The sequence below is a fragment of the Saccostrea cucullata genome, unplaced genomic scaffold (genome assembly GCF_032062105.1).
Source record: "Saccostrea cucullata isolate Sc308-1 unplaced genomic scaffold, CSIRO_AGI_Scuc_v1 ctg78, whole genome shotgun sequence".
In the NCBI taxonomy this organism is placed as follows: domain Eukaryota; kingdom Metazoa; phylum Mollusca; class Bivalvia; order Ostreida; family Ostreidae; genus Saccostrea; species Saccostrea cuccullata.
In genome coordinates, this window is record NW_026940638.1 from 1,185,341 (window position 1) to 1,211,764 (window position 26,424).

General features: G+C 35.1%; 2 protein-coding genes across 2 annotated transcripts in view; both read right to left on the bottom strand.

Annotated features, from left to right (window-relative positions):
- Window positions 1-26,424, bottom strand: part of LOC134255842 (uncharacterized) — a 45,578-nt gene that overhangs the window by 16,177 nt on the left and 2,977 nt on the right. The window contains exons 2-24 of the mRNA XM_062738392.1: window positions 20,268-20,399; window positions 19,611-19,700; window positions 19,281-19,494; window positions 18,920-19,028; window positions 18,608-18,770; window positions 18,368-18,473; window positions 17,619-17,724; window positions 16,947-17,085; window positions 16,192-16,284; window positions 15,683-15,794; window positions 15,432-15,487; window positions 14,922-15,090; window positions 14,568-14,710; window positions 13,592-13,669; window positions 13,229-13,329; window positions 11,793-11,901; window positions 11,558-11,616; window positions 11,333-11,469; window positions 6,085-6,230; window positions 5,352-5,624; window positions 4,393-4,564; window positions 2,496-2,734; window positions 1,454-1,561 (exon numbers count right to left, since the gene is read on the bottom strand). Of these exons, the coding sequence (XP_062594376.1) occupies window positions 1,454-1,561; window positions 2,496-2,734; window positions 4,393-4,564; window positions 5,352-5,624; window positions 6,085-6,230; window positions 11,333-11,469; window positions 11,558-11,616; window positions 11,793-11,901; window positions 13,229-13,329; window positions 13,592-13,669; window positions 14,568-14,710; window positions 14,922-15,090; window positions 15,432-15,487; window positions 15,683-15,794; window positions 16,192-16,284; window positions 16,947-17,085; window positions 17,619-17,724; window positions 18,368-18,473; window positions 18,608-18,770; window positions 18,920-19,028; window positions 19,281-19,494; window positions 19,611-19,700; window positions 20,268-20,399 (3,054 nt within the window). The remainder of the gene's footprint in view (window positions 1-1,453; window positions 1,562-2,495; window positions 2,735-4,392; window positions 4,565-5,351; window positions 5,625-6,084; window positions 6,231-11,332; window positions 11,470-11,557; window positions 11,617-11,792; window positions 11,902-13,228; window positions 13,330-13,591; window positions 13,670-14,567; window positions 14,711-14,921; window positions 15,091-15,431; window positions 15,488-15,682; window positions 15,795-16,191; window positions 16,285-16,946; window positions 17,086-17,618; window positions 17,725-18,367; window positions 18,474-18,607; window positions 18,771-18,919; window positions 19,029-19,280; window positions 19,495-19,610; window positions 19,701-20,267; window positions 20,400-26,424) is intronic.
- On the bottom strand, window positions 576-10,096 carry LOC134255851 (CREB-H transcription factor homolog let-607-like). The gene is made up of 4 exons (XM_062738415.1): window positions 10,000-10,096; window positions 2,496-2,763; window positions 1,454-1,561; window positions 576-1,384 (listed from the first exon to the last, which is right to left on the bottom strand). The coding sequence occupies exons 2-4, from the start codon at window positions 2,742-2,744 to the stop codon at window positions 1,190-1,192; spliced, it is 552 nt and encodes a 183-aa protein (XP_062594399.1). The 5' UTR covers window positions 2,745-2,763; window positions 10,000-10,096; the 3' UTR covers window positions 576-1,189.

Sequence of the window (26,424 nt, forward strand, 5' to 3'; positions counted from 1 at the left end):
ACTATGCCCCCTATGGTAACACAAATCTGGAGTGGGACGTAGACTGAAGTGGTATACACTTACACCTCACAGCGCTATAGTTATTGGCTAGGTTAAAGTTGACAACAGACAGGCAAACAGGACAAAGACAATATACTCCCGGGATCTTTCGATCCAGGGACATAAAAACATTACTAGAAGTACAAAAACTGACACGGTTCTCGGACTGAGCCAAGGAGCATTTATCATGCCTTATTGTTATATACCCCCTCCCTTCTTCCTGTTGTTCCTAAAGCAGCTCAGCCGAGGTTGATCAAAGATAACGATGCACAGTTTAAGTGCCTCTATACCCATTTTCTGCATCCAAACAATTCAACTTTATTAAATTGGCTAATTGAAACCTACCCTAAAGGTAAATCCAAATTTGGCTTTATAGACCTATACCCATAAGAAACCAAAATCTGTTCAGGAAAAAGAAATTAGTTCTGGCAAGGATCTCGAACAACAAATGACCAAAACAAACCCTTTGACAGTTTAAATGTGAGATATCGGGGGACATATATAATTTAATACATGTATTTTAAAAATAAATACAATTCAAAATAGCAATGTCTGTTATTAATTCCACAAAAAATCTTATATGCACGCTCTTCAAAGTAAGATTACAGGAATTAGTAGATCTAATTACACATTTTTCACACAAATAATGCATGACAAAGTATTTCCTTAAATGTTCAAAGCATTATAAACATGAACTTGTAGGAAATAGACAGCAAGAAAACCGGATGAAATGTTCGAACACGTCATTTCTACACATATATAATTGCAAATTGCCCAATTAATTGTAAAGAGTTTCGCATATTTAAGTAAATTCAAACACATGATGTAAAAGTTTTCTATAAATCTTGCAGAATGCAAAAAAAAAACATGCACAGAAACATGTTATGTGCGGGACGCAAGCTTGAAGAAAACGAGATGCGAGGTCTGGTAACCAGGTTATACAACGCGACACTGCACATAGCATATGCAGATATTGTATCGATACACTCGAAAACTGTGTAATGTGTCAACGTCAACATTGATACGGTAATTGCATTCAAAGGAACTGGAGGAAGCTGCTTCACAGTTATCGTTGATGCCTTCCCATTTTTCCACTGCAGTTGCTTGTTCATAATAAATTTCCGGCGATGTTGTGGAGAGAAGATGAGTGTCATTTTGAAGAAGACTGTGTTTCAGTTGCTGATACCTTTTTACTTGCCTTTAACTTGATTCCACAAGAACAAACCCTTACCGAAGGAAAGCAACCAACTTTCCGAAATTCTAGCAGCAGTTTTTCCTTAGTTTTTCTCAGTTGTTCCCTCTCCTTTGACAATTTAATATTTTCCTTTGAGAGAATGTTGATCTTCTGAAAGAGAATATCGAAAAAATAACGCTACCTAGAATACAGTTCCTGAATAATACGAAAATATTGTACCTGTTTTAGTTTCTCTTCGTAATCCTCGGACCTTTTCCTGGAACGTTGTGCTGACTGTCTGTTCTGTCGTCTTCGCTCCTCGATTTTTTGCTTCTCGTACTCAGTGAGCTTCAAATGAGAATCTTTTATTTATATTCACTGAATATGCATGAGACGTTTTACAATAATATCAGATACCAAAAAATATGCCAGTAGTTCAGAATAATACAAGTAAAGTAGTGAACACCTGTACAATAAAGCAATTAGTATTTCAAAACAGAAACGCCAAAGTTAGTCAGGATTTAGCAATTTGTAATCGGTTCTAAAAAGACAAAGAATGAGAGCCAGTAAATGTTCAACACAACATAATTGCATGGATGGTTTATAGCCGCATTAACTCAAGGCACACCACAAGGTCAAACCCGCTCTCTCGGTCGACTTAAAAAAAAATCTTGACCTGAACTTTAGGGATGTAGCGAATTAATTTCTTATTGTGTGATTTGTCATGTTGCTAAATACTTTTATAAAAAGTTCTATTGGTTCTACATTGAAGTATTTAAAAGGATGCTGGGATTCCAATGAGCGCAAAATGTGCTCCTTTCTTGACTCTTATCTACCCTATGTTTTTGTTTTCTGCCATTTTCATAAGCAGATTTCTCTCTGCCCTTAAAAAAAAATCGAAGTTCCTTTTGACAAAGACAAAAAGAAAAATGCAATTTTAAAGAGACACGATGACTGTTTTGTTTTTACTTAATTGAATATCGATTTTACATATTAATACCGTTCTTCTTGAATATCAAGATACGCTTAATTTGCTGGCTGTAGTTGCTTTGGACTCTCATTTTCTTCAATCATTGATTTCCTTTAATCAAATAGGGTGATCTCAGTGTTATTTAAACCCAAAATTTCAAAAGAAATATACAAAGAGTTCGCTACAATTTCTGCACTGTTTAACCAGATAAAACTTTAAAAGTCGGACACATAGATAATGAAATTTATGTCACTGTCACCGCCACCCATTCCACACCGAGTACCGATCATTCTTACTATTCGTGATTTCTACCTCGAAATGATGCTGTTTGGGTTCTTCATAAACAAATTCCTCTTTTCCTTCAGACAGTCGCTTGTAGCGGATCTTAAGACTGAGTTCCTGTTTAACCAAAGGTAAGATGGACTGCTGCTTTTCGCTTTCTTGTACGGCTCTAGTTAGACCTTCTTCCTCTAGATTAAGACCTTTTTGTAAGGTATCGTCAGCAGTTTCTTCTTCATCAATTTTCTGTTTGTTGGATTCCTTGTGGTACTCTTTTTGCATTAATTACATTGCCTTGACACTAAAACAAAAGGAAATATATTTAGTTCGGTTATCAAACACTGTAAAATCACTAATTTAAGTACATCATGAAACATCCAAAGCATCTAAATGGAATCTGCATGACGTGTAGCGGAAATTGATTGTATCAGGTGCCTAGGGATGAGTTATCTTGGACCATTGTGAGCCCTATGTACCGGTATATGATATCAAAAAGACCGAAGGTTCTGAAGTCAAATCTAGCATAAAACAAAGTTCTCAATGATAGGTTACATCTGATAACAATGTCTTAATTTATAATGACAACATGTCTTACAACATGTCTGATATATCCCCAGTGATTCCCTTCCGCTTATTCTGGTGATTTCTCGTATGATCAAGTCAGTGACGAATGTAAAGAGAAGAGAGGAGTACAGTCACCGTTGTTTTACCCCAGTCTTCAGTTTAAATTCTTAAATGTTTGATTCGCAGATAACTTTTAGATTTGTATCCATGTACAGCATCAGCATCTTCCTGATGGAGATGAGTTTTTTCTGGGATCCCATATTGATCCACTGAGATTTTTTTGTAAAGTTAGGCGATAAACACTATCAAAGGCTTGTGAAAAGTCGATAAACATAATGGAAGGTGGATCTATTCTGATATTTGTCAGAGAGTGAATATCTAGTTCGCACATGACCTTCCCTTTCTAAAACCTGATTGTTCTCTCTGCAATAGAAGATTTTCTATGTTTGTTCTATGTTTGTGATTCTGTTAAGTATCACTCTGCTCAGAACTGTTATTGTGACCGAGAGCAGCAGCATCTACATGTATTTATAGTTGCTGCATCTTTGCTAGCCAAGTGCCCAATTTGTTGCTGCAGTTTGAGGGGTCCTCTTTTTAGTAGTTTAATTACAAAGCCAGGGAGGACACCAAGACAGAAAACCACTGGTTCTCCAAGCTAGGGGGTTTGGCAGGAGGTCGACTACCTCCTCCAGGAAAAATCCACAGTTACAGAAACAATGGACATAAAAGAGCAAAAAAAAAAACCGGGTGAAGCGGGCGCCGCCAATAATGGCAGTAAGAAGACGAGGATGAAAGCCTTAGGGCAGCCCAGCGTCCGACTAGATCCCTTGTGATACCCAAACAAACATTCACCATCGGACACTGGAACGTGAGAACAATGTATAGAGGAGGAGCTTCAGCACAGATTGCGAGAGAAATGGAAGGATACCAACTGGGCATTTTAGGAATCAGTGAGTGCAGATGGACAGGAGCTCTGAAGATGAGATTTGCCTCGGGCCAGACCGTCATATACAGCGGGGATGAAGAACTGCATGGGAGGAGTTGCCATAATCATCATCCAGCAGGCAATAAAGTCACTCATGGAATGGACACATGTCAGTAAGAGAATCATGATAGCACGGTTTTATTCAAGATACAGGAGAGTGTCACATAATGAAAAGGAAGCTGAGAATAAAAGACCAATTCTATCAGGAATTACAAGAGACCTTAGGTGGATGTAATAAGAACGACATCTTTATCATGGGGGACCTCATCGCCAAGTTGGGGAGTGACAATAATGGATATGAAAGAACTATGGGTATCCATGGAATGGGAACACAGAACGAGAATGAAGAAAGACTGTGTGAATTAAGTCAGATCAACGGACTTGTAATCACAGGAACACTGTTTCCAAACAAAGACATACACAAAGCAACATGGGTGTCTGCTACTGGAACATTGAGAACCAGATTGACCATCTTCTCATCAGTGGACAGTGGAGATCTTCTGTTCTTGACACCAAAGATCAGAGGGGAGCGGATATCAACAGCGACAATGACCTGGTGAAGACCCAAATAAGGCTACAGCTCAGCACACACAAGAATAAGAACAAGTTGAAACTAAGATTGGATGTAGAATGCCTCAAAACAACGAAGTAAAAGCAAAGTTCAATGACTGTGTGAGAAAGAAATTAAAAGAGCACAGGGAAAAGACTGAAGATATCGAGACAATTTGGGAACAACAAAAGATGGCATATGTGAATTGAGCAAAGGAAGTACTTGGCTACAGGAAAGGCAAAAGTAAACCTTGGATCAGCGAAAACACCTGGAACTTGATAGATGAAAGAAAAGACATCAAGACAAAGATAGAGAGCACAAGATCAGAAAGAGTTAAGACAAGGATAAAGGAAGATTAAAGGAAGAAAGACAAAGCAGTCAAGAAAAGTGCGAGAGAGGACAAAAGGAGATGGATGGCAGAGAAAGCTTGGCAAGCACAGAAAGCAGCCGAGAATGGGAGGCAGAAGGAACTGTACAGCACAATACCCGGTAAAACGGCTGTTAAGAAAGAGTAATAAACAAACAGCAGCGGTGAAGAGCAAAGATGGAGAGCTACTAAAAAACAAAGAAGCGAGGCTTGCCAGATGGAGAGGACATTTTGAGGAAATACTCAACAGAGACACTCCAGAGTCACCACCACAAGATGAACATTATAAGGGAGAAGAGTTAGACATTTCAGTTGAGCTACCCACCATGCAGGAAATAAGGACCGCAGTGAAGACGCTTCGGAATGGGAAGGCAATAGGAATGGAGCAGATAAAAAAAAACTGCAGAAATGTTAAAGGCAGACCTTGATAAGAGCAGCCAGGAATTGAAGCACACCTGGACTGATCTGTAAACTCTCCCCGAAAGGCAACCTACAGGACTGCAGCAACTGCAGGGGAGTCACATTGCTGCCCCTAGCCAGCAAGCACTCAACAGGATCATCATTAACAGAATACAGGCTGGAGTTGACCGCACCCTGAGGAAAGAGCAGGCAGGGTTCCGGAGAGGGAGAGGGATTGTCAAACAGATCTTCATTCTCAGGAACATCCGAGAGCAAGTCAGCGAGTGGAATGCTACACTGTAATCCATTTTATGGACTTTGAGAAAGTCTTCGACTGGGTGCATAGAGACAGCCTTTGGGTCATCATGAAGAAATATGAAATACCCAGCAAACTGATTATGATGGTCAGAGCCCTGTATGACAATTTTCAGTGCCCTGTGATCGATGAAAACGAGACCACAGACCCTTTTCCTGTGATGACTGGTGTCAAACAAGGAGGCTTCTTGTTCCTTCTAGTGATAGACTGGGTGATGCAACAGACTGTCAGAGGAAAGAGAATAGGAATTAGATGGGACTTCACCACTATGCTTGAAGACCTAGACTTTGCAGACGACATTGCCCTACTATTGTCAGCTATGAACCGTCTTCAGTCTAAGACAACAAAACTGGAAGAAAACTCCGCAAAAGTTCGGTTGAAGCTGAATGCCAAAAAGTGCAAAGTGATGTAGATAAATAGCAAGGGTGAAATCAGCCTGACAGTCGGAAGCAGCGAGGCCGATGAGGTGGACAGCTTCACAAACCTCGGCGCCAATGTCACCGAGGATGGAGGAGAAACTGCGGACATCAGGAAGAGGATAGTACTGGCCAGTGCATACTTTAGGAGGCTAGCCAACATCTGGAACACTACAGACATCAGAAGAAAGATGAAAGTCTCCTTATTTAAGAGCCTGGTCCAAATGCCTCAGAAGGATCCTTAAGGTCACATGGCAACAGCATATCTCAAACAAAACAGTTCTGGAGATGGCAGAAGCAGAAAGCGTCAGGTGAGAGGTGAGGAGGAGGAGGTGGAATTGGATCAACCATGCGCTTAGAAAGGATCCCACGGATGACTGTGTTGTGGCCCTCGGGTGGACGCCTGAATGGAGAAGGAAGCAAGGTTGCCCCAAAACAACATGGCGACGGATGGTGGAGGTGGAGCGAAACAATGCTGGCTGGAAATCCTGGAACACGGCACGCCGTGCAGTCTCAGACCGACCCCAGTGAAAAAGAGATGTTCAGGCCTTGTGTGCCTCCTGGCACAGAGAGAATTAAGGTTAAGTCCTTTCCCCACAAAGTTGATGTCTTCTGATTCGACATCTGTAGAATATTTTTCAAGATGGTAGGTGTCCAGTGTTCTTCAGCCAAAAGAGACTGATCTTGAGGTTCGTTATACCTTAAACACTTGGTGGATATGTATCAATGTAATGTACAGTGAAATCATAAATTTTCGTTGGGGGTTAATTTTCGTTGTTTTCGAGGTATGAAGAGACCCACGAATTCATGTCTACCACGGAACGTAAAATGTTACATACACAACTACGCAACAATTCTACATCCAAGAAATCAAATCCCCACAAACCAAGAGTTTTTCCTCAAACCACGAAAATTTGACCCCTCGAAAATATTTGATTTTACAGTATTTATCTGACCGATGTTATCAAGACTTCGTTTTCTGTGTCATAAAATGCTTAAATGTTTCCATATCATTTTCATCTGAGCATTTCTTGAGAAGCGAAAACTTATTTTGAGCATTTAATTGAAAAAATCTCATTACTTTTTGTCTTTTTAGCTTTTGAATGCTAATATTGGTGGTGGTATTCGATTTTTTTCTCCTTGATTTGGTTTTCATTCAATTTAACTTGAACTTATGAGTGGTCATTTCCCACATCAGTTCCTTGTTTTTCAATTAACCTCTTCCAAGAGGCTATTCGCCATTTCTTGTTTACAATGAAAATCATGGTCAATTTGATTTTACGTATGACCATCATAGGGTTCCATGTTGCCTTATGGATGACTACGCGCTTAAATATTGTCCCACCAGTTATTAATTTGTTTTCTTGAAAGAAAGTGCACAACCTCTCCCTATTGCTACATTCTCCTAATTCTTTACTTGCTCATCCATGATGTTTTCTTTTCTTTGGAAAACAACTACCTATATACCTACCTACATGTACTCAACATGAAAAATGTGGGTAGGAGTGCATGAAACAAATATATTTTAATGACTGGCTTTCTTATCTTCTTCATCAAAGTAACTTGCAGTTGGTGCAAACTACAGTTATTTTGACAAAAAAATGAGTTGAATCTAGCTGATATCATTTGTTCACTCATAGTTTTCCATTCTAACATACTTCTGTGAATTTTTGTTGTGTTTATTGCTACTCCTCTACTATGATGTTCATCAGTTCTCCCAGGGTAGAGTTTTTGATGTCCTGAAACTACCGGTATTTGTTTTGACCCCTTACCTGTCCATCTAGTATCTAGCTCGATCTTGTAATGCTCCATTTCTCTCACCACGTGTGCTAGTTTTTTTGTTTTCTTGAGGGCCCGCATGTCACAGCACCCAACTCTACGTGTTAGGCCTATTTTTGATAGAATGACATCTATCAGGTTGAGAAATTCGCTCGTCATACTATCAGCACCATGTGTGGTATCAGTCTTCCATATCAATCGTCCACCATTTTGTTCTCGTGTTCAGGTTTCTGTAGCTGCATTGTTATCTTAGGGAAGGACAATCCTGACAGAAAACCACTGGTACTCCTCGATCAGGGGGTTATGTATAGGACCAACAACGCTAACATGTCAAACAATGCAGAATGGAAGTAATTACGTGAATTATAAAACCTAATGTTGACGCCGCAGCAGGTGTTTTCTTCTCGTGTAGAAGTTTTTGAATAATTCTTGGTTTTACAAAAAGCACATGCTCATTTTGAAGAATAGTACGTGTTCATTTGAAGTTCATTTGATTTAATACCATGTGGCACAAAGCGTGAGGAGATTATCCTGACGTTGCGGATTTGAGTCTCATTGAAGGACCGTTTTTTTTCGGATAATACCGGATTCTGTGTCAATCCTGGCACCGAAGAGATCCCCCACTTTTCTGAATATTCTTAGTCTCGCGATGTCCAAATGACACTGTACGTAACCTTATATGTGCTTGATATGTTGATGATATTCCAAAATAATTTCATATGGTGTGTGTGCGATTTTGACATTTCGTGATTTCGAAATGACACTGTATGTAACTTTTTGCATGTTGCATGGTGTGTTGTGGACACGTGTATAGGATCGTTGGAGGTTAGTTGCAGGGTGGTGGGGTGGGGTGGTACCCTTCCCACTTTTCCATCAAATATAATATTTTATTTCTAACTCCCCTCCCCCGCAGTTGAAAAGTGGGAGGGTATATCTACAGTGATTAGGATGTCCGTCCGTCTGTCTGTACATTCGTCCGCTCGTGTGTTACGCAATGGAGTACCCATCTCTTATCCACAACTCCTCTTTTACCACTGAAATTAAACGAGACCTTCACTAGAATCTTTGTTACATAATGCCATTGTGCACATTCTATTTTACTTTTTGATCCGACACATAATTAAATGTGTTTATAAAAAGGATGGTTGTCTCCCCCTTTTGTTGCATCACAGATAATCTTGGTAATGTATTTGAAAAATTGGTAACTCCATTCCTGCTTCCCCATCCTGAAATCGAGTTTGGAGACGATACTATGTCCCTGTATTGATATGAAGACGTTGTCTCTTTTACTATAAATTTTGAGGTATATTCGTTTACTGGCAATGTCTCATAGCTAGAGGATTTTTGGGGGTCTGCTAACCTGTTAAAGCTTCGTCTTAGTTTGAGTGACAGGTAGAGGCAACATAAGCAATGCATATGTAAAATATATATGTAGCCATGCACAGTGTATATGTAACAGGCACGGGATCTAGAATTTTATTAAATGGGGGGGGGGGGGGGTGAAGAGGAAAAAAGAATTGTTAAAACGTACGTTTAAATACGTTTAATTTAGAAAACATGACCGTATATATTACCGTTTTTAAAAGTGGAATGGGGCGGTCAGGGGGAATATATATGGATTTTCTGTAAAATTTTCTCCGAAAAAAGGAATCTAAACCACAGAACTTGAAAATCCTTATTTGTACGGGGGGGATTTTCTTTTTACAACAGATATTATTCATACATAACTACATTAGCATTACACTAAACCCCCGTAACCCACTCTGGATCCGCCTATGTGTATTTCTAAATTAGGCGCATCACAATGTGTCTATTTTTAAATTCGGGAATTCCGTTGATATTTATAACCTGTAAACATATTTCTTCAATACATCTGTAAATGTATTCATCATTTAATAAGAAACACATTCAATGAAAAATAAAAATGTCTTAACATTGTGACTGATTATCTGTTTTGTACATCTGAAACAAAAAAAAGAAAGAAAGAAAAATCAAATGCCCCCACTGCAGTTATATTTGTGTAGATGATTCATCGAATTATTTTTAAAAATTCAAGCAGTCTCAAGTTTTTGCAAGAAAAATTCAATAACATTCTTTGCATTGTTAAGTTCAGTTGTCTAAAATTTCTTGCATAATAAAGTATTTTTATGTCCAATTTTACCTAAAAGTGGTAATTCCAATGAATAGACCAACCGATCCGTTTGGAAATCACCGAGGTTAAAAAAAGAAACACGTAAGCGCTGCAAAAATTAGGTCAGAGTTCAGTGACTGTAATTTCGTAGGAACAAAATTTCGATGTCGGGTAAAAAATATATTTATTTTAAAAAAAAAATAATTATTTCAAAAAAAACTGCTAAAAAAATTGTATTGTAGGCACTAAAATATATAACGTTAAAAGCATTCCAATAAAATATTTCAGCTTATAATAAAGCCTTTGGCCTATATGCTTATATTAAAAACTTGAAAACAATGTAGAAATCAAAAAAGTGTAATTTTTGATTAAATAAAATATTATTTTCTTAAATTCAAAAAGTCAACAGGACAGCCGAAAATCTCAGTGGAGACAAGCTGTTACCCTATCAATTTATATTTAAAGTAAGAACACATGGAGTTTTTAATTAACTCAGTGTATTTTTGCCCCTGTAATCGGAAGATTCGGGGTATCTACTTTTTGCCCTACCGGTTCGTCTGTCTGTTTACTAGTATCTGTTTAACCCTCATATTTTTGTGACAAGGCCTTTCTTTTGGGTACCAACAAACAGAATGTATTTGACTTCTTGACCTTGGAGTTTGACCAAAGGAAAAATGGAAAGGTCTAATAAATACACGTGTGAAGTATGAAAGCTCTAAAAGTTATGGCCAAGGTTCTAGTTGCGTAAATGCTTGCAAAATTAGGTTAAACTCCAAGAGAGCCATATCTCCAACCATATTAAGAGTTATGTAGAATGTACAAGTTGGAAAGACAGACGGATTGACAGGGTCAAAACCATTTAACTCTTTCAATGGTGCAAATCTAGTTGGGGGGGGGGGCTACCCTCCCATTTCCAACTGTAACATTTAAAATTAAAATGTTCCTTGAAAGGCTGTTGAAATTTGGATGTGAAAAAAGCCCCTCCTCTCCTTGATAAAAGGATTATTGAAATTTAAAGGTTTTTAATAAATATAAATACATCTTTGTACAACACTCATTTCCTACAGTTTATATGAGCTCCAGCCTGCCAGAGCTCATGTTTTTAAAATTGAATGTTAACAATGTTGTGTTCACAAATTTAGCTTTAACAGCCATTTCCACCAGTTCTATAAAGGACAACAGTTTGCTTGAAATGCACTTTATTCATCTTTCATGAGTATTGCACCTTTTTACATTCACATATTCATATGTTAACTAAACTAAAGTCTCTTGAAAGACAATGATAGGATGAAATATAAAAATAAATATTTGGCATATTTAACAACCTTAAATAGTGTTAAGTCTATAAATTCCCTGATTAGTCAGTCCGCTGGGCCTTTATCCACCAGTTTACTGAGTAATATTGACTTAACTTGTCCAAATGGAACAGAACTAGGGGAGAAAACTTCAGCCGCATTCCAAGTGTCACGAGGGGAGATAAGCTGTGTTACTGAGGTAAAGCTAAAAGTAGATATAAAATTCAGAAGAGTTTAAGAGGACTTGAATGGTTAGAGTGCTACCAAATTTTATATTACAATTAGATACTCACCTTTTGATATTTGGCATTAATGAAAATGTTCTCACAATGTAATCTGTTAAAATATTCTCCTGAAAATAAATTTCAATACACTATGAAATGTTATAGCACAGTTGATTTCCCAACCTTTCCCTTCAAATCCAATTTGATTTCATCTAAATAATTTTCTTGATTAAACCATTGATTTTAAATCTAAAATAATAAGAAAACAAAATAAATTTTCTTGATTAAACCGATAATGTTGTACCTTGTTGATTCTGTCGAGGAGTCGGTGGAAGAGTTTGAAGTGAAGCGGTGAGTTGTCGTTATAATCCCCGAGTAGATATACGGTGAAGTAAATACAGTTCTCTTGTTTGCTGAATAAAAAAAAAATCAATTGGAGAACTGTATTTGTACAGACGGCTTCATATTTTAGTGGCTATGGACAAGAATGCACTAATTTATATAATGATCCAAAACTGGAATTTCTTCATAATTTATTTATTTTTAAGTGGAATTGGTTGAAAATTACAAATGAAAATATAGACACTTGATGAATATTTTAAATTGAAAAACATTTAAAATATCTTTGATAGTAACTCTGGCAGTTGCCCGTTGTGGAAATGTCATTAACCGTTTGTTGTTTAAATAATACGTGAAATGAGAATTAAACCGTCCTATGTGGTATATAAATCCAAAATTATGTCAGACGATGATCTTTTATAAATGAAGAGATATTTGTTTATAAGTTGATGATTTATTGTTCATCTTTAAGTTGTTAGACTACATCAAATTTCGGTCAAGTCATACGTTTTGTAAAAATCCCGGGATCACTCTATCTTAAACGCATATATTATTGACATAGGCTTGGGAAAAATGCATTTAACTACAGTGTGGCTGTGATCCATGGACGTTGATTAAAGGCTTCCAAGGCCTGTTTTGCTTATAGACATATTAAAGCATTAATGGACGTTGCCGGTTTCTCTTGACATTGTTACTGAAATTGGAACAGAATGGAAAGATGGGTAGTATTTTGATATATGAGTTAAAAATGAAGATAAGTTGGTGAGATAATTACTGTATTAGAAATATGTAGTCAAATTGGACATTAAAGACGCGACGTGGCATATACAACTTTACATATCCCCCGGGTTTCACAACAATGGCTTGTGACCTTAATGGTTATTGGAAAGTGATGAATTGTTGCATTATGCACTAAGAATATGCCTGTTGTTTGCTTTCATCTAATCACTATAAAATTTTACGAAGAAATTCCACGAACTTTTGGATCAACCCTCGTACTGCTAAGAAATCATTTACTAATACAAAACAAGGCAAGAACAAGTGTAGCGCTAATTCATGATTACCCTAACAACTCTATACCCCTTGATTCCACTAAATTTTGAATACATGAATTCACATACACATACAGTAAAATGTTATGTTGCATTTTGAATTAAAATGTGAATCAGCTCTGGTAAAAAACAAATTAATGCTAGACAAAGTGATTTTTATGGCTGAAGAAAGGAATAACACAGACCATATATTTCATTAATGGACTCGTGAAGAATTGCACACAGTTTCTGTGATAGAGGGAGACTACTCCATATAAGCTTACTACTTTGAAGATTGATATCAGAACTACATGTATTTTCACACAGGGACTGATTTAATTTTTTATTTGTAAAATTCTATATAACCCACCTGGCTAGAAGCAGTGAGACAAATGCCTTGGCTGATTCAGGGGAGGTAACTGCTTCTTCTACGTCCTGTACACAACTCACAGCTCGCTCATAATACTGAATCTGGTTAATTAAGAAGTCAAGTTAGAGATGGCTGATTATGTTCAAAACTTCCTAAGACATCTTATTTTTTGATATCAAAAGAGCTTAAGAATGCTGGCACATTATTCTGTTATACATCAATCTTTTTTCTATAAATCATAAATAATTTTTATTAAGACGCTAAATGTGATGTATTTCAGAAACCCTTGAACAGTTTTAAAAGATGATTAACCTAACTGTGCATAAGAAACTTGAAATTACAAGAAAAATAGCTTGTACATACAGCTTGTCGTTTTCTAATAAATGCAGACACTCCCACTTTTTGGTCATTGATCATTTGGCATATTTTCACAAACTGCATCTACAAAATGGATTAATACATGTAATAAGAATTAATAGATAACCAAGAATTAAAAGATAACCAGGAAGTCAACTCTTATCTTTTAAATAAAATTTTATTAACTTCAGACCTGTTTACCCGTATCAATGTCTCTCAGTATATTTGATTAGATTTGTCCGTGAGATTAAGCATTTGCCAGTAAGATTTCACTTTCCATCAATTTTACATATATAAATGGAGAACAACTGCTTTTCTGATTACTAAAACATGGTTTAATAACATGGTCATGATCATTTTATACCATGGCGTTTTGGCAAACCGACATAACTGTGTTTGAAATCTTTTTTTAGCATTAAAAAGCATGAAACTGAGATAGTTCATAACGAAAGCTAACTTCTCAGTTTTAAACAAATGTACTTCTTATTTCCCTAAAAATCCGTACAAAATACGGCGAAATCGTAAGAGTAAACAGATCTGTAACTTTGTTTTGGATCAAATTATTAGTATTTTCTACTCTGTTTTATTTGAGGCAACTACATTACCAGGATATTAAGTCAGAAAATGATTGCAGCCGGTGTTTACATAAAATAGAAGCATTAACTTTTTATTAAAATATAAAAATCACTTTTGAAAATTCAAATATTTGATACATTTTTGAAATACATAAATCATAATCCCAGACTTTTCATATATTATGAAAATACAATGTACACCAGAAGTAAAAATATTTGGAGAATACTTGTCTGTTTTATTTTGAAAATTCAAATATTTGATACATTTTTGAAATACACAAATAATCATCCCAGACTTTTCATAGATTATGAAAATATAATGTATGCCAGAAGTAAAAATATTTGGAGAATACTTGTCTGTTTTATTATCTACACAAACAAGGAAGAATTTTAAATTAAATCTGTACCAGTTTGTTTGGTTGAAGCTTGTACAGCAGACGACAGATGTGTTCAAACATGGGCACGGCGACATCGCTACTGACAGGACTGAGCGACGTATCGGGAGCCAGGATACACTGCCAGCGCTGGATCTGGGCCGTACTGATGTCACCTACAAGGTCAGAGATCCAGCAGTCTTAAAAACCCTAAACACTGGGATTACTTTCAACTTTTTGATATTATATGTGATAAAGATGGTATCACATAGTAATGCTATCATCAACTCAATTACAACAATTATTACAAGTCAACATCCTGTAATACTAATTTAATTTTTTAATTTGACCTATCATGTTATTTGCCATTTCAATCCCACTACAAACCTGTGTGAAACTCCATCTGTGATTCTAGGACAGCGAGGACTTGTTTAGGGTGTGAGTGGGCCAGTGAGAGGAGGCGGGCGTGACGACCAGACATGGGGATACTGGACTTAGGGTCCAACACGTGAAGAACTTCCTCATCTACAGAGGCGGGGCATGCTGACCTGGAGGGCTGTCAATCACAAAATACACAGATTATACACAGTACACAATCTCCAGACTTCTTGTCCTGCTTATTTTTCGGATAAATTTCGATTCATTTCCACTTGCAAATCTTGCCCTTCCCTTCAAATTTTCATGGAAAATTCTAACTTTAACAATTCAGATAAACATAGAGGAAAAACAGGTGATATGTTTACAATTGCCATGTAAATGTCAGCTCACATAGTTTTTTTCATAAATGAGAAAGACTGCAATCTCTGTCAATATGAAGACAAAATTTGTACTCAAGCATTGTTTCTATATGACGGTAGTAAATCTCTAATCTAAATACATGTAAATCAAAATCATTACCTGAAATGCTTTAGTTGGAATTTTCTCAATCTTCCAATATTCATCTAAATATGGTTCTGTTAAGAAAAATATACTTTAATTTATTACACTCATTGTAACTATAAAGCATACTTATTTCTTTAAAACTTTTGAATTACTATTGCAAAACTAGTAAAAAACAAACATTTTAAATAATGATGAAATAATGAGATATAATATGCCCACATGACAGCCCCTTGTTTCTGCAGCGGACACAATGATTAAGTTCTTACCTACGATTTCTGCAAGTTTTGTGGCAGGTTTCTGATCTTTTGTTTTTGTCCAGGTCTGCTGTAATTCTGATAACTTTTTCTGAACACTTGTAGAGGGATGCTCTGCTTTCTCCTGAAAAACAAAAATATTGAATAATGCTATGAAAATTGTATTGATATGCATGATTAACAGGTTTGTGATGCCAATAAATATAGAATAAACTAAGCATATTGATATAATTTTGTTCTCAGACCAAAGTTACTGAAAAGGAGCTTGTGGAGACTGATATTTCATATATACCTGTATATTTATAAGGATTTACAGTAAAACTCAGATATAAGGAAGTCACTGGGACCTATGAAATTACTTCGCTACATGTATATCCATAATTCGTTATAACCGTATGAGAAAGTCATTAAAGTTTTATTAGCTGGGGATCCAAGATGACCTCGCTATAACCGTAAATTCGCAATATCCATGTTCGTACTAAATGAGTTTTGCTGTATAAGTTTAAATTCATAATAAATACCTGTTCTAGGTGAGCTATCTGAAGTGCTGTTGTTTGAAAATCCTCCGCTGACAAAGTTGTGGTTAAGTCCCACTCGTCCTTCCTTCTCTGTTTCTGATGAAAATTGGATACAAATTTATAGATGCATCACTTTTGTTTTGATCTTTATCAATTCATTTTCTTAAGGTTCATTGATACTCTGATAAAAGAGATAACTCTTAATGACATAAATGTCTTTTATTCCTTTATAAATTTTCCAAGTTGAAGTGTCTTTTTTGTCCACTATTGCCCAGCAAGCCATCCTAAAATTGTCTGTATTTTAAATATACATGTATAATTCATTTCTTTTGGAAAATCATTAAGGTTCAAGCAACATTTTAAATGAGTGAACAGAGGGTTTCTGAACATTTCTTAATCACCAAAATAAAGTCAGCTCTACACATATGGCATGAAAAAAATGTTGTTTTTTAATTGTGTAAGAAGGATAATGAGACAGACAGGGTTCAATCTATACACATGTACCCCTTTAATCAAAGAGACAAAATAAGTTCTAAAACTCTAATTCTAAGAATTATTGTGTAATGTATAAAAACAATGTATACACACATGCCAATTTTCCCAATTTACATGTAAATAAATGCACATAAAGAGATAAATTAAGCAGTGTTTTACCATGAATAAGTATAAATTGTTTTTACCATGAGTAAGTATAAATTATTTTTACCATGAGTAAGTATAAATTGTTTTTACCATGAGTAAGTATAAATTGTTTTTACCATGAGTAAGTATAAATTGTTTTCTGTATATACAGCAGGGGTTACTGTCGCAGGGCTACCACAGCAAACACCCTCAAAATCAGCTCCCTCTGGTGGCATGATGGTGTCGACCAATCTCCCAGATGTCAGGTCAAACAACCTAACAAAGATATTTCAAAACATAATATTTCTGTGTTAGTGTAAATGATGATATTTACTTTTGCTGAAAAATGCCTAGAGGAACCTAAACTCTCAAGTTAAGTTAATTAAGCTGATCCCCTGTCTGTCTTTAAATATATACAGAAAACAATAGTGGATCTGAGATAGAGCACCTGACTAGTGATACAAGGTCCCTGATTTTTGATAACCAGTCCAGTCATATACTGTCTTTATTCATTCCTTTTTTCCTACTATACCAGTATCCCACAGTTGGTTTCTATAATACTTGCAAACCATTATTTTCCACAAAGAATTCTTATAAACCCTTCTCAGTCTTTCTAGGTATCCTGTACTAAAGCTATACAGACCTTGTATCACTAGTCAATTGCTCTATCTACTTAGCTACCCAGGCTAATATTCACAGTCCATGTAGCTTCTACTACATGTATCTCAGTATTCTCAAGTTTAAAAGAAAGCTTTGAACCATTGTAATAACTACATTTTTTAAAAATGAAATGTCAAGGTCAAACTTACAGAAGACTAGATTTACTCAGAAATCCCAGGTGTCCCTGATAACTAAACCATGTGCCCTCTTCCAGATTTCCCGTGTGAATGTCAAGTTTGATCTCTGCCAACTCTTCTGAAATCAGATTTTTTTAAGCTTAGAAAATGAACAATCAAAGACTACTTCACTTACAACAAAGACTAACTTACAGAGAACTTGTTTCAAAAATCAATGTACATTAAGCATCTCAATAAGTATGATATATGAAATCAGGCATTTAATATTCATTATCTATTTTAATCTGAAAACAGACCCATATGGACAAGCAATTTTTTCTGAAAATACTAACTCAATATACAATACCTTACAATACAAGTCAGAATCTTGTGTTTCTCTTTGCCAAACTTATAGCGGATCTGAGGCAGAAATTCATTTTGTTTTTACCAATTTACTTTATCTTGTCGGTTAAAAAAATCCTATCACATCACAGTATAGAATCTCTTTCATCAAGTATGAATCTATTTATAATGCTTCAATTTGTTTTCTTATGCAAAGAATTTACCGCAATCATTTCTAATGATCTTGACTTTGTCAATGGCACATGTTGTACACGTATATGTACATATTATCTAATTTTTATGGGGATAAAAAAAACTGCAAAGAATTTAAGCTTGGTGTGATTTTGTCCTTATTATCTAATACATAGGCCTATATATTAGAAATCAGACTAGTTTCCCTAATTCTCCTTGGTAATCTAAAAGTGTAATGTCCTGCCTACCTTTTTCATCAGAGAGTTTTCTGACAATGCTGCCATCCTCAATAACAGATAACTCCATCTTCTGAGAATTGTATGCATATCCTATCATTCTGTATTTATCCCTGACCTACATTATTAATAAAATAGTTTTGAAATCATGCAATAACTGAAAAATCTTTACAGTGATGTGCTCTTGATTTTTTTTTTTTGATTATCTGTAATGGAAGTATTAAGACACCACTACGGGGGGTATGTACCAACCTGAATACTGATGTTAATGAACTTGAATCCCAGTGATGTGAAATCAAAGGCTTGTGTTGAGCTGGGGTCTTCCACTGACAACTTATAGGGACCCGAATACATGGTGACCACGTTAGTAGACTGATTCCACAAAATCACCATTGAAACCAAAGGGGGCCTACTTCTGCAATGACAAGAAACAATACAATAAAAGTACATTTTTTTTTTACTTTTCCACATTAAAATTTATAACATCCTAGATATTATATCATTCTTTATGAGATTTTTAATCAATGACTAAGTGGTCTCTAGACACTATCTTTGCTATCTTACTTGATAATGATGCCCACGCCCTGTTGTATTGGACACAGCTGACAGAGACAGATGTTGTGCATGATGGCTTCTACCGGACCTAGCTCCTGTTCTGACAGATTCTCTGCATCTGTAGGATTGATAATAACATTGGTACTTGATGTTTAATTCATTTCTTTAATTCTATACAGTTATTGTTATAATTGTAAAGATTTTTTTATCAACACAAGAAAATGGTTAAAATGTCAAGGATCTGTGATAAAAATTTAATTGTATTTGATACAATACTTATAAATTCACTTATGCAAGCCATTTTCTTAATTGATTCTGCACGGCGAAAATAAATGTATCTTTATCTGTATATTACAGAAAAAACAATCACCACTGGGAACTTTTCTCCTACATATACAATATATAGAGTGGTCTGAGGAGGAGGTAACTCTCTTTTCACACCAGTAGAGTGCACTGTATAGAGGATGAAAACACACACTGGATACCTCTGACCTATTGCTGTTGCATATATTAAATTCCTGTTCTAAAATCCAAGTTCTGTCAGCTCTAAATTTCCAACACTGTACAAAACCATTGTGCTGAACCTACAAAGTGAATTATTAGTTTTGTAAATCTGCAAACACTAAATATTTCTCTCAACATTATTCAAAAGAAAATCATTTTTTTTTTGTTAGGATGGAGAAGGTTATTTTATACTTACAATATAAACACACTGTCTCAAGTCAGATGGTAAGATATCAAGGATTGGATGATCTAAGTTCTGTATATCCAGGCATCCTTTGTTTTCATCCTTGCAAAATTAAGAGTAAAATTCATGAAGAGCAAATTAACACACAGTTTTTTTTCTGCACCATGCAAAAATATGACAGTCTTTGCAAATACATGCTAAACTTCTTTTAGCTTTTGTGCCGATTTTTTTCTTAGAAGTTACAAACCACTAATTTTTTTACCAACTTTGTTCTGATTTTAGTATAAACAAAAAGATCATAATTTGTATGAATTAAAAATTATACAAAATTACATTATTTGATATTCTAGTTCAATTTCACCTGAGTTTTCAAAAACATTTAATTTGGTTTAGATAATGATTAAAGTTACTGTTAACTTTCCACTGAACCTATATATTTTTTAACCAGCTTGAAGAAATGAAACAAAATAAACTTTTCCATTCAGCAAGATGACATAAATAAATCTCCGATTTTTATCAAAGATTTAATATTCCTTTTGCAAATCAAACTATGACTACATCATGTACATCTCTTTCTAAGCATGATTATTAATTTGCAACAATGTCTTATAAAACTGATAAATTCTCACAAAAATTGTAATGTAGCCAGTGAATAATATTGCATTATACCTGTGTTGTACTTTTTGTGTCGAATGTGAAGAGTTGCCTCCCATCCCTTACAGATACAAACACGTGTCCCGGGCTGAGCCACACTCTGAACACTGGTCCATACTTCTCTTTACAAACCACTTCTCTATACAACTAATAAAAGAACAAAAAAATTGCAATTATTTCTACCTAAAAACAGATCTAATCAGGATATAAAACATTTTCTTTACATTTTGTAATTCAAAAGTACGTGTATATTCATTAGTTTCAATATTTACTGACAAAAACCGCACATGGTGTAAATCATATGGACAAAAATTTGAAGGTTTTTTGAAACTTCAAGAATGCACAACATCATTAAAAAATATGAAAAACAAAAAATCCCCAGGGTCAGATGGGTTTACAGTGGAATTTTACAAATTTTTCTGGAAAGATATAGGTATTTTTGTTATGAAATCTTTAAATGAAGGGTATATAACTGGAAAACTTTCACATTTTCAATCTCAGGGGGTAATTACATGCATTCCAAAAGAGGAAAAGGATAGAAGATATATGAAAAATTAGAGACCTATTTCATTGTTAAATGTAGATTACAAAATTGGTTCTAGTACCATAGCAAACCGCATTAAGAATGTGTTGTCCAGTATTATAAGTGATACCCAAAAAGGTTTTATAAAAGGGCGTTTCATAGGTGAAAACACCAGGTTTTTATATGACTTAATAGACTACCTTAAAGATAAAAAACAATTTGGTTTGCTCCTTTTATTAGATTTCGAAAAAGCTTTTGATTCTTTAGAATGGGATTTTATTGTTAAAGCATTAAAGTCTTTTAATTTTGGAGATTCCTTAGTTAAATGGTTTAAAACCTTTTACTCAACCAGCACAAGCTGCGTGATAAATAATGGAAACTTATCCTCCTTTTTTAATCTTGAACGTGGATGTAGACAGGGAGACCCTTTGGCACCATACATTTTTATCATTACTGTAGAACTACTTGCAATCTCACTGAAGAATAATGAAAACATAAAAGGTATATCGATTAATGGGAAAGAAAACAAACTAGGACAATATGCAGATGACTCTTTTTTAACATTAGATGGAAGTGAAAAGTCTTTGAGAGAATCATGAAAATAACACAAATTTGGAAATGCTTCTGGTTTGAAGCTTAATATTTCAAAATCTCAAGCAGTATGGTTGGGAAGCAAGGCAGGATCAAAACAAACTCTATGTGATGACTTAAAAATTAATTGGAGTGCTGATACCTTTAAGCTCTTAGGAATAATTTTCACAAAAAACTTAGAAAATATTGTGTCTGTCAATTATCGACCCAAAATAAATTCTATAAAAAAATTGCTTGCATCATGGGCGAAAAGAGATTTGACCCCAATAGGAAAGATTACAGTCATTAAAACCCTTGTTATTCCAAAATTTGTACACCTATTCTCAGCTCTTCCAAATCCATCAAAGGAATTAATTAATGAGATCAATAAAATTTAATTTCAATTTATTTGGGCATACAAGGTGGAAAAAGTAAAAAGAAATACATTGATAGGAAAAATTGAAGAAGGTGGACTAAACATGATCCATTTATCCTCCTTCATTTCATACATAAAACTTAAATGGGTTAAGAGAGTCCTTACAGACAACAGTGGAGCATGGCAGCAATTATTATCCTGTATTTTTAATCAAAAAGATTTTAACGTTGTTTTTTATTTAACCAAAGGAAAACTCTCAGAATTTTTGAATCATATAGGTAATGATTTTTGGAAAGATGTTATAAAAGCTCTTATAATTGTTAAAAAAGATTGTTTGAGTGCTACAGATTATTTATATACTGATATTAGAAATTTTGTTGATATCAAAAAATGGAGTTTTTACAAGACTTGGGTAGAAAAAGGTTTTAAAGTATTGAAAGACTTGTTGTCGGATGATGGAAAATTTAGGTGTTTTAATGATGTTAAAAAAATAGTTGGTACTAATAATTTTTTAAACTATTTTAACATTGTATCAAGAGTACCAACAAGAGTCAAAAGGGAAATAACTGTTTATATGACAGAAAGAGGCAATCAATTTGCAGCACCAGAGAAATGTGTTATACAAAAAATGATGTCCGTGACAAGTATAAAATTTCTGTATAAAATTATAAAAGATAAGAATTTTGTGGCACCAGAATCCAAAAAGTTAAAATGGGAGATTTATTTAAATGAACCTATTACAGAAAAACACTGGGAATTTTTCCTTCGGAATGCTTCAATTTGTACAAAGGACACCAAAATAATTTACTTTCAATATAGAATTCTTATGGGCTTCCTTGCCAAAAATTCTTTTCTTCACAAGATAAAAATTGCAGAAAACAATTTTTGTTCTTTCTGTAAAACAGATCCAGAAACATTGATTCATCTTTTTTATGATTGTAAACATGTAACTATTTTTTGGAAAGGTTTTGAAAATTGGTATCAAGCATTTGAAAATGATTATGTAATTTCAAAACAAAAGGTGATGCTGGGTAATATTGAAGGAAGTTGTTTAGAAAATTTTCTCATCTTGTTAGGAAAAAAGTATTTGTATTACTCAAGAACTCAATGTACTATACCTAAATTTACAGAAGCTGTTAACATTTTTAAGTATTACAGGAAAATTGAAAAATATTGTGAGAGCAATTTTCATTGTAGAACTAAAATGTTTAGTAAATGGGCAATGTTTGATTTGATTTGTCATACATAATTTCAGTTACCACTTAAGGTGTAATTATGAAAGCTGGTATTTTGGGAAAGGTGCACAGAGTGCATGTGGTGTGTGAGGGTGTGTTTGTGTGTGTATTTTGTTTCTTTTGTAAGTATGAAAATATTCAAAAATAAAGCATTAAAAAAAAAAAAAATCATGTACATGTATAAAGTATACCAATATGGACAAAAATTTTCCTAGATATGAAATAATTTTATAAGATATACATTTATAGTTAACAAGAGACATTTGTGAAACAATTATGCCTCCCCTCTCTTCCTGCTTCTAAGTCCAAGGGGCATAACTGTCAAAAATTGCTAAATTGTACCAAAAACAAATCGACCTAGATATTCTTATGATGAATCTGTATTCCATATTTCAATTCAGTATGTGCAACCTCTGCAAAGAAAATGAAGAGAAACTGCAAATAATTGGAATTTTTCTGAGTCCAAGGGGCATAACTATGTCAAAAATACAAGATCATGACAATGTATTTATCTTTCATCCCTTGTTGAAGCCAATCTTGTCCACAGGCCTTGTCCTCCCAGGTCCTCTTAATTCCAATTTTTCACCTGGACCATGACATGGTTCTCTGTTTTATTACTCTCCAGCTTCTTCTGCCTGCTACACCTCTGCTGTTGTGTCCACTATATCTTCTTTTTTGCATGATATAACACTTGGCTGGATGACCATTTCCTTCCATTTTCATTTTAATATTCCTTCTTTTTTGAACTCCTAAGTTTTTAGTCTCTCTGGGTGAGAACTGGCATGGTTTTTGCCATCTGAAATTTTCTACAAGGGATGATATTGGGAACTAGAGTTTGGAAGAGGAACTGTACATTCTAGACTTGTGAAACTTGATTAGACATCTAACCATCTGCACAAAAAATTGAGATCTATCTAGTGCCTCTACTATTATGCTGGGATCTTCACAGAGGGCAATGGTAATTGGGCATAGATGCCTAGGCAGTAGTCCAAGTTCATACACTCTGGCCTTAAATTTTGCTAGTATCAGTCTTGTCAATGTTCAACAGCACAGCTTTTCCAACCAGTTGTTTGCTATTTCCTCAAGCTTTCAAGTCCATCAAACCATTTTCACAGACACTTAACAGGCTTGTCCACAATAGATGTCATTTCCTTGCCTTGTACCTTCACTGTAAACTTCTTTGTGACTTTACTCTTCTTTATAATTTAGTCTCTTGATATCTTGCAATAAGAACACTTGACTTTAGACTGATAATTATCCCTCAATTTTTTTCTTCGCTATTTATAATGTCTCTTTAAACTACAGTTGACCCTTAATCTCTCAAAGTTAAAGGGACCTCAAAAAAAAGTTCTTGAGAAAGAGAGGTTCCAGAGGTTGAAAGGCAAAAGGAATCCATAATTTTCATATTTAAAAAAAATATACTGCTCAAGAAAATTGGACTTTTCCAGTTAAAACTTCAGTAAATTTACATGTCTTTCTATTCATTGTATAGGTAATAAATCAAATCAAAGTGGTTAATTTTCTTTCTTTTTTTCACAAAAAAATGAATACGGCGGGCAGAAGACCACTATACATCCCGCTCAGTAACAATAAAGCAGGGCTCGACATTAACTTTTTTCCCAACTTGTCCATTCGGACAAGTGACCAAGATATTTAGATATTTACTTGTCCGAAAATATTTCAATGAATATCTTATTCTATCAACTTGAAAACAATTACTTAAATTGAAAAAATAAACGTGCTTGATTTATTAGTTTTGTTATTGATAAATAAGACGAACACATATAAAACAAAATTTTATCTAGACTTCCTGTCCTGACAACAACATAAATGTTCGCAAGTGAATCTGTAATATCAATCAAATATATTCCAAACACTCAAACACTGTATTAAAGATCCACGCCATGCAATAGTATGGCTGCAATTAGTGAACATTGATCCTGATCAAGTGTGAACTTGCATAGCAATGGATATCGGGATCAAAATTCAGGATTATGTACTGCTTCCGTTTTTATCCGACAAACTTTTCAATAGTTTTTTTTTTAATTATTATTTGAAGACTTCTTTACATAAAAAAACACTTGTCTAATCGGACAAGTGTCCAGCAATATTCACTTGTCCGTAATTTTTTTTCGTTGGTACCGGACAAGCGGACAAGTGTTAATGTCGAGCCCTGTAAAGCGACAAACCTGACACTATTGATAATCATATTATCCGGGGACACAGAACTAAACCCTGGACCAAGCAACAAAAGCATTTTCCCATGTGGCCTATGTGAACTACCTGTTACTTGGAACTGCCAAGGAGTATGTTGTGATGCATGTGATATATGGCACCATAAATCGTGCATAGATTATGAACTACTCAAGCGATCAAACGTACAGTGGCTATGTTGCAAATGCGAAAGCATTAACATCAATACTTTCACATTTAGGAGTTATGAAATAGAACAATCAAATATATACGAAGGACTCACAGGACTAGACATAACCATCGACTCTATAAAATCAGTCTTTAGCCCACTACGAGCAAGTAGTCCAATGAACAAACACCAGGATCCAACCAGAGAAAATAACAGTCGTAAAAACCATAGCTCAAAAAATCAAGAACTGACAGGAACCCTTACGATGTTCCACCTAAGAAAAATCTGCGAATTATGACCATCAACTGCAGAAGTATAAAAGATAAAAGAGAAGAATTTGAAACAGCCATTCATTACCTGAAACCTGATATAGTATGTGGGACAGAGTCTTGGCTTAAAGGGGTGAAACCAGGACAAAATCCATCAAAGGACGCAATTAAATCTAGCGAAATATTCCCACCAAATTACAACGTATACAGGAACGATAGAGGTACACTAGGAGGAGGTGTCTTCATTCTTGTAGAAAAATCTGTAACATCAATTGAAAAACTGGAATTTGTAACAGAAGGGGAAATACAGTGGGTAAAAATCAAATTAAACAAGAGGCCCATGGGCCACATAGCTCACCTGAGTAACTTGGGTGATGCAGTTCTTTACCAGATTCCCCCTCTTGCTATACCTATCAGGCCCCACTACCTCCTTCCCTTTTATGATTTTAAAACTTTAGAATCTACACTACCCAAGGATGCTTCTATATAAGTTTCAGGTTTTGAGGCCCAGTGGTTGTTGAGAAGAAGATTTTTAAAGATTTGTTCTATATATTTCTGTGTAAAACTTGGAATCCCTATTGTGGCCCCGCCCTACCCCAGGGGGTCATGATTTTAACAATTTAATATCTACACTACCCAAGGATGCTTCCACATAAGTTTCAGCTTTCCTGGCCCAGTGGTTCTTGAGAAGATTTTTAAATATTTGTTCTATATATTTCTATGTAAAATTTGGGTTCCCTATTGTGCCCCCGCCCTACCTCCGGGGGTCATGATTTTACCAATTTAATATCAACACTACCCAAGGATGCTTCCACATAAGTTTCAGCTTTCCTGGCC

Coding starts and splice junctions, on each gene's coding strand:
- LOC134255851 (XM_062738415.1), bottom strand. CDS start 2,744: ATGCAAAAAGAGTACCACAAGGAATCCAACAAACAGAAAATTGATGAA. Junction 1,562..2,495: donor CCAAACAGCATCATTTCGAG/GTAGAAATCACG, acceptor TCTCATTTGAAG/CTCACTGAGTACGAGAAGCA. Junction 1,385..1,453: donor ACGAAGAGAAACTAAAACAG/GTACAATATTTT, acceptor ATTCTCTTTCAG/AAGATCAACATTCTCTCAAA.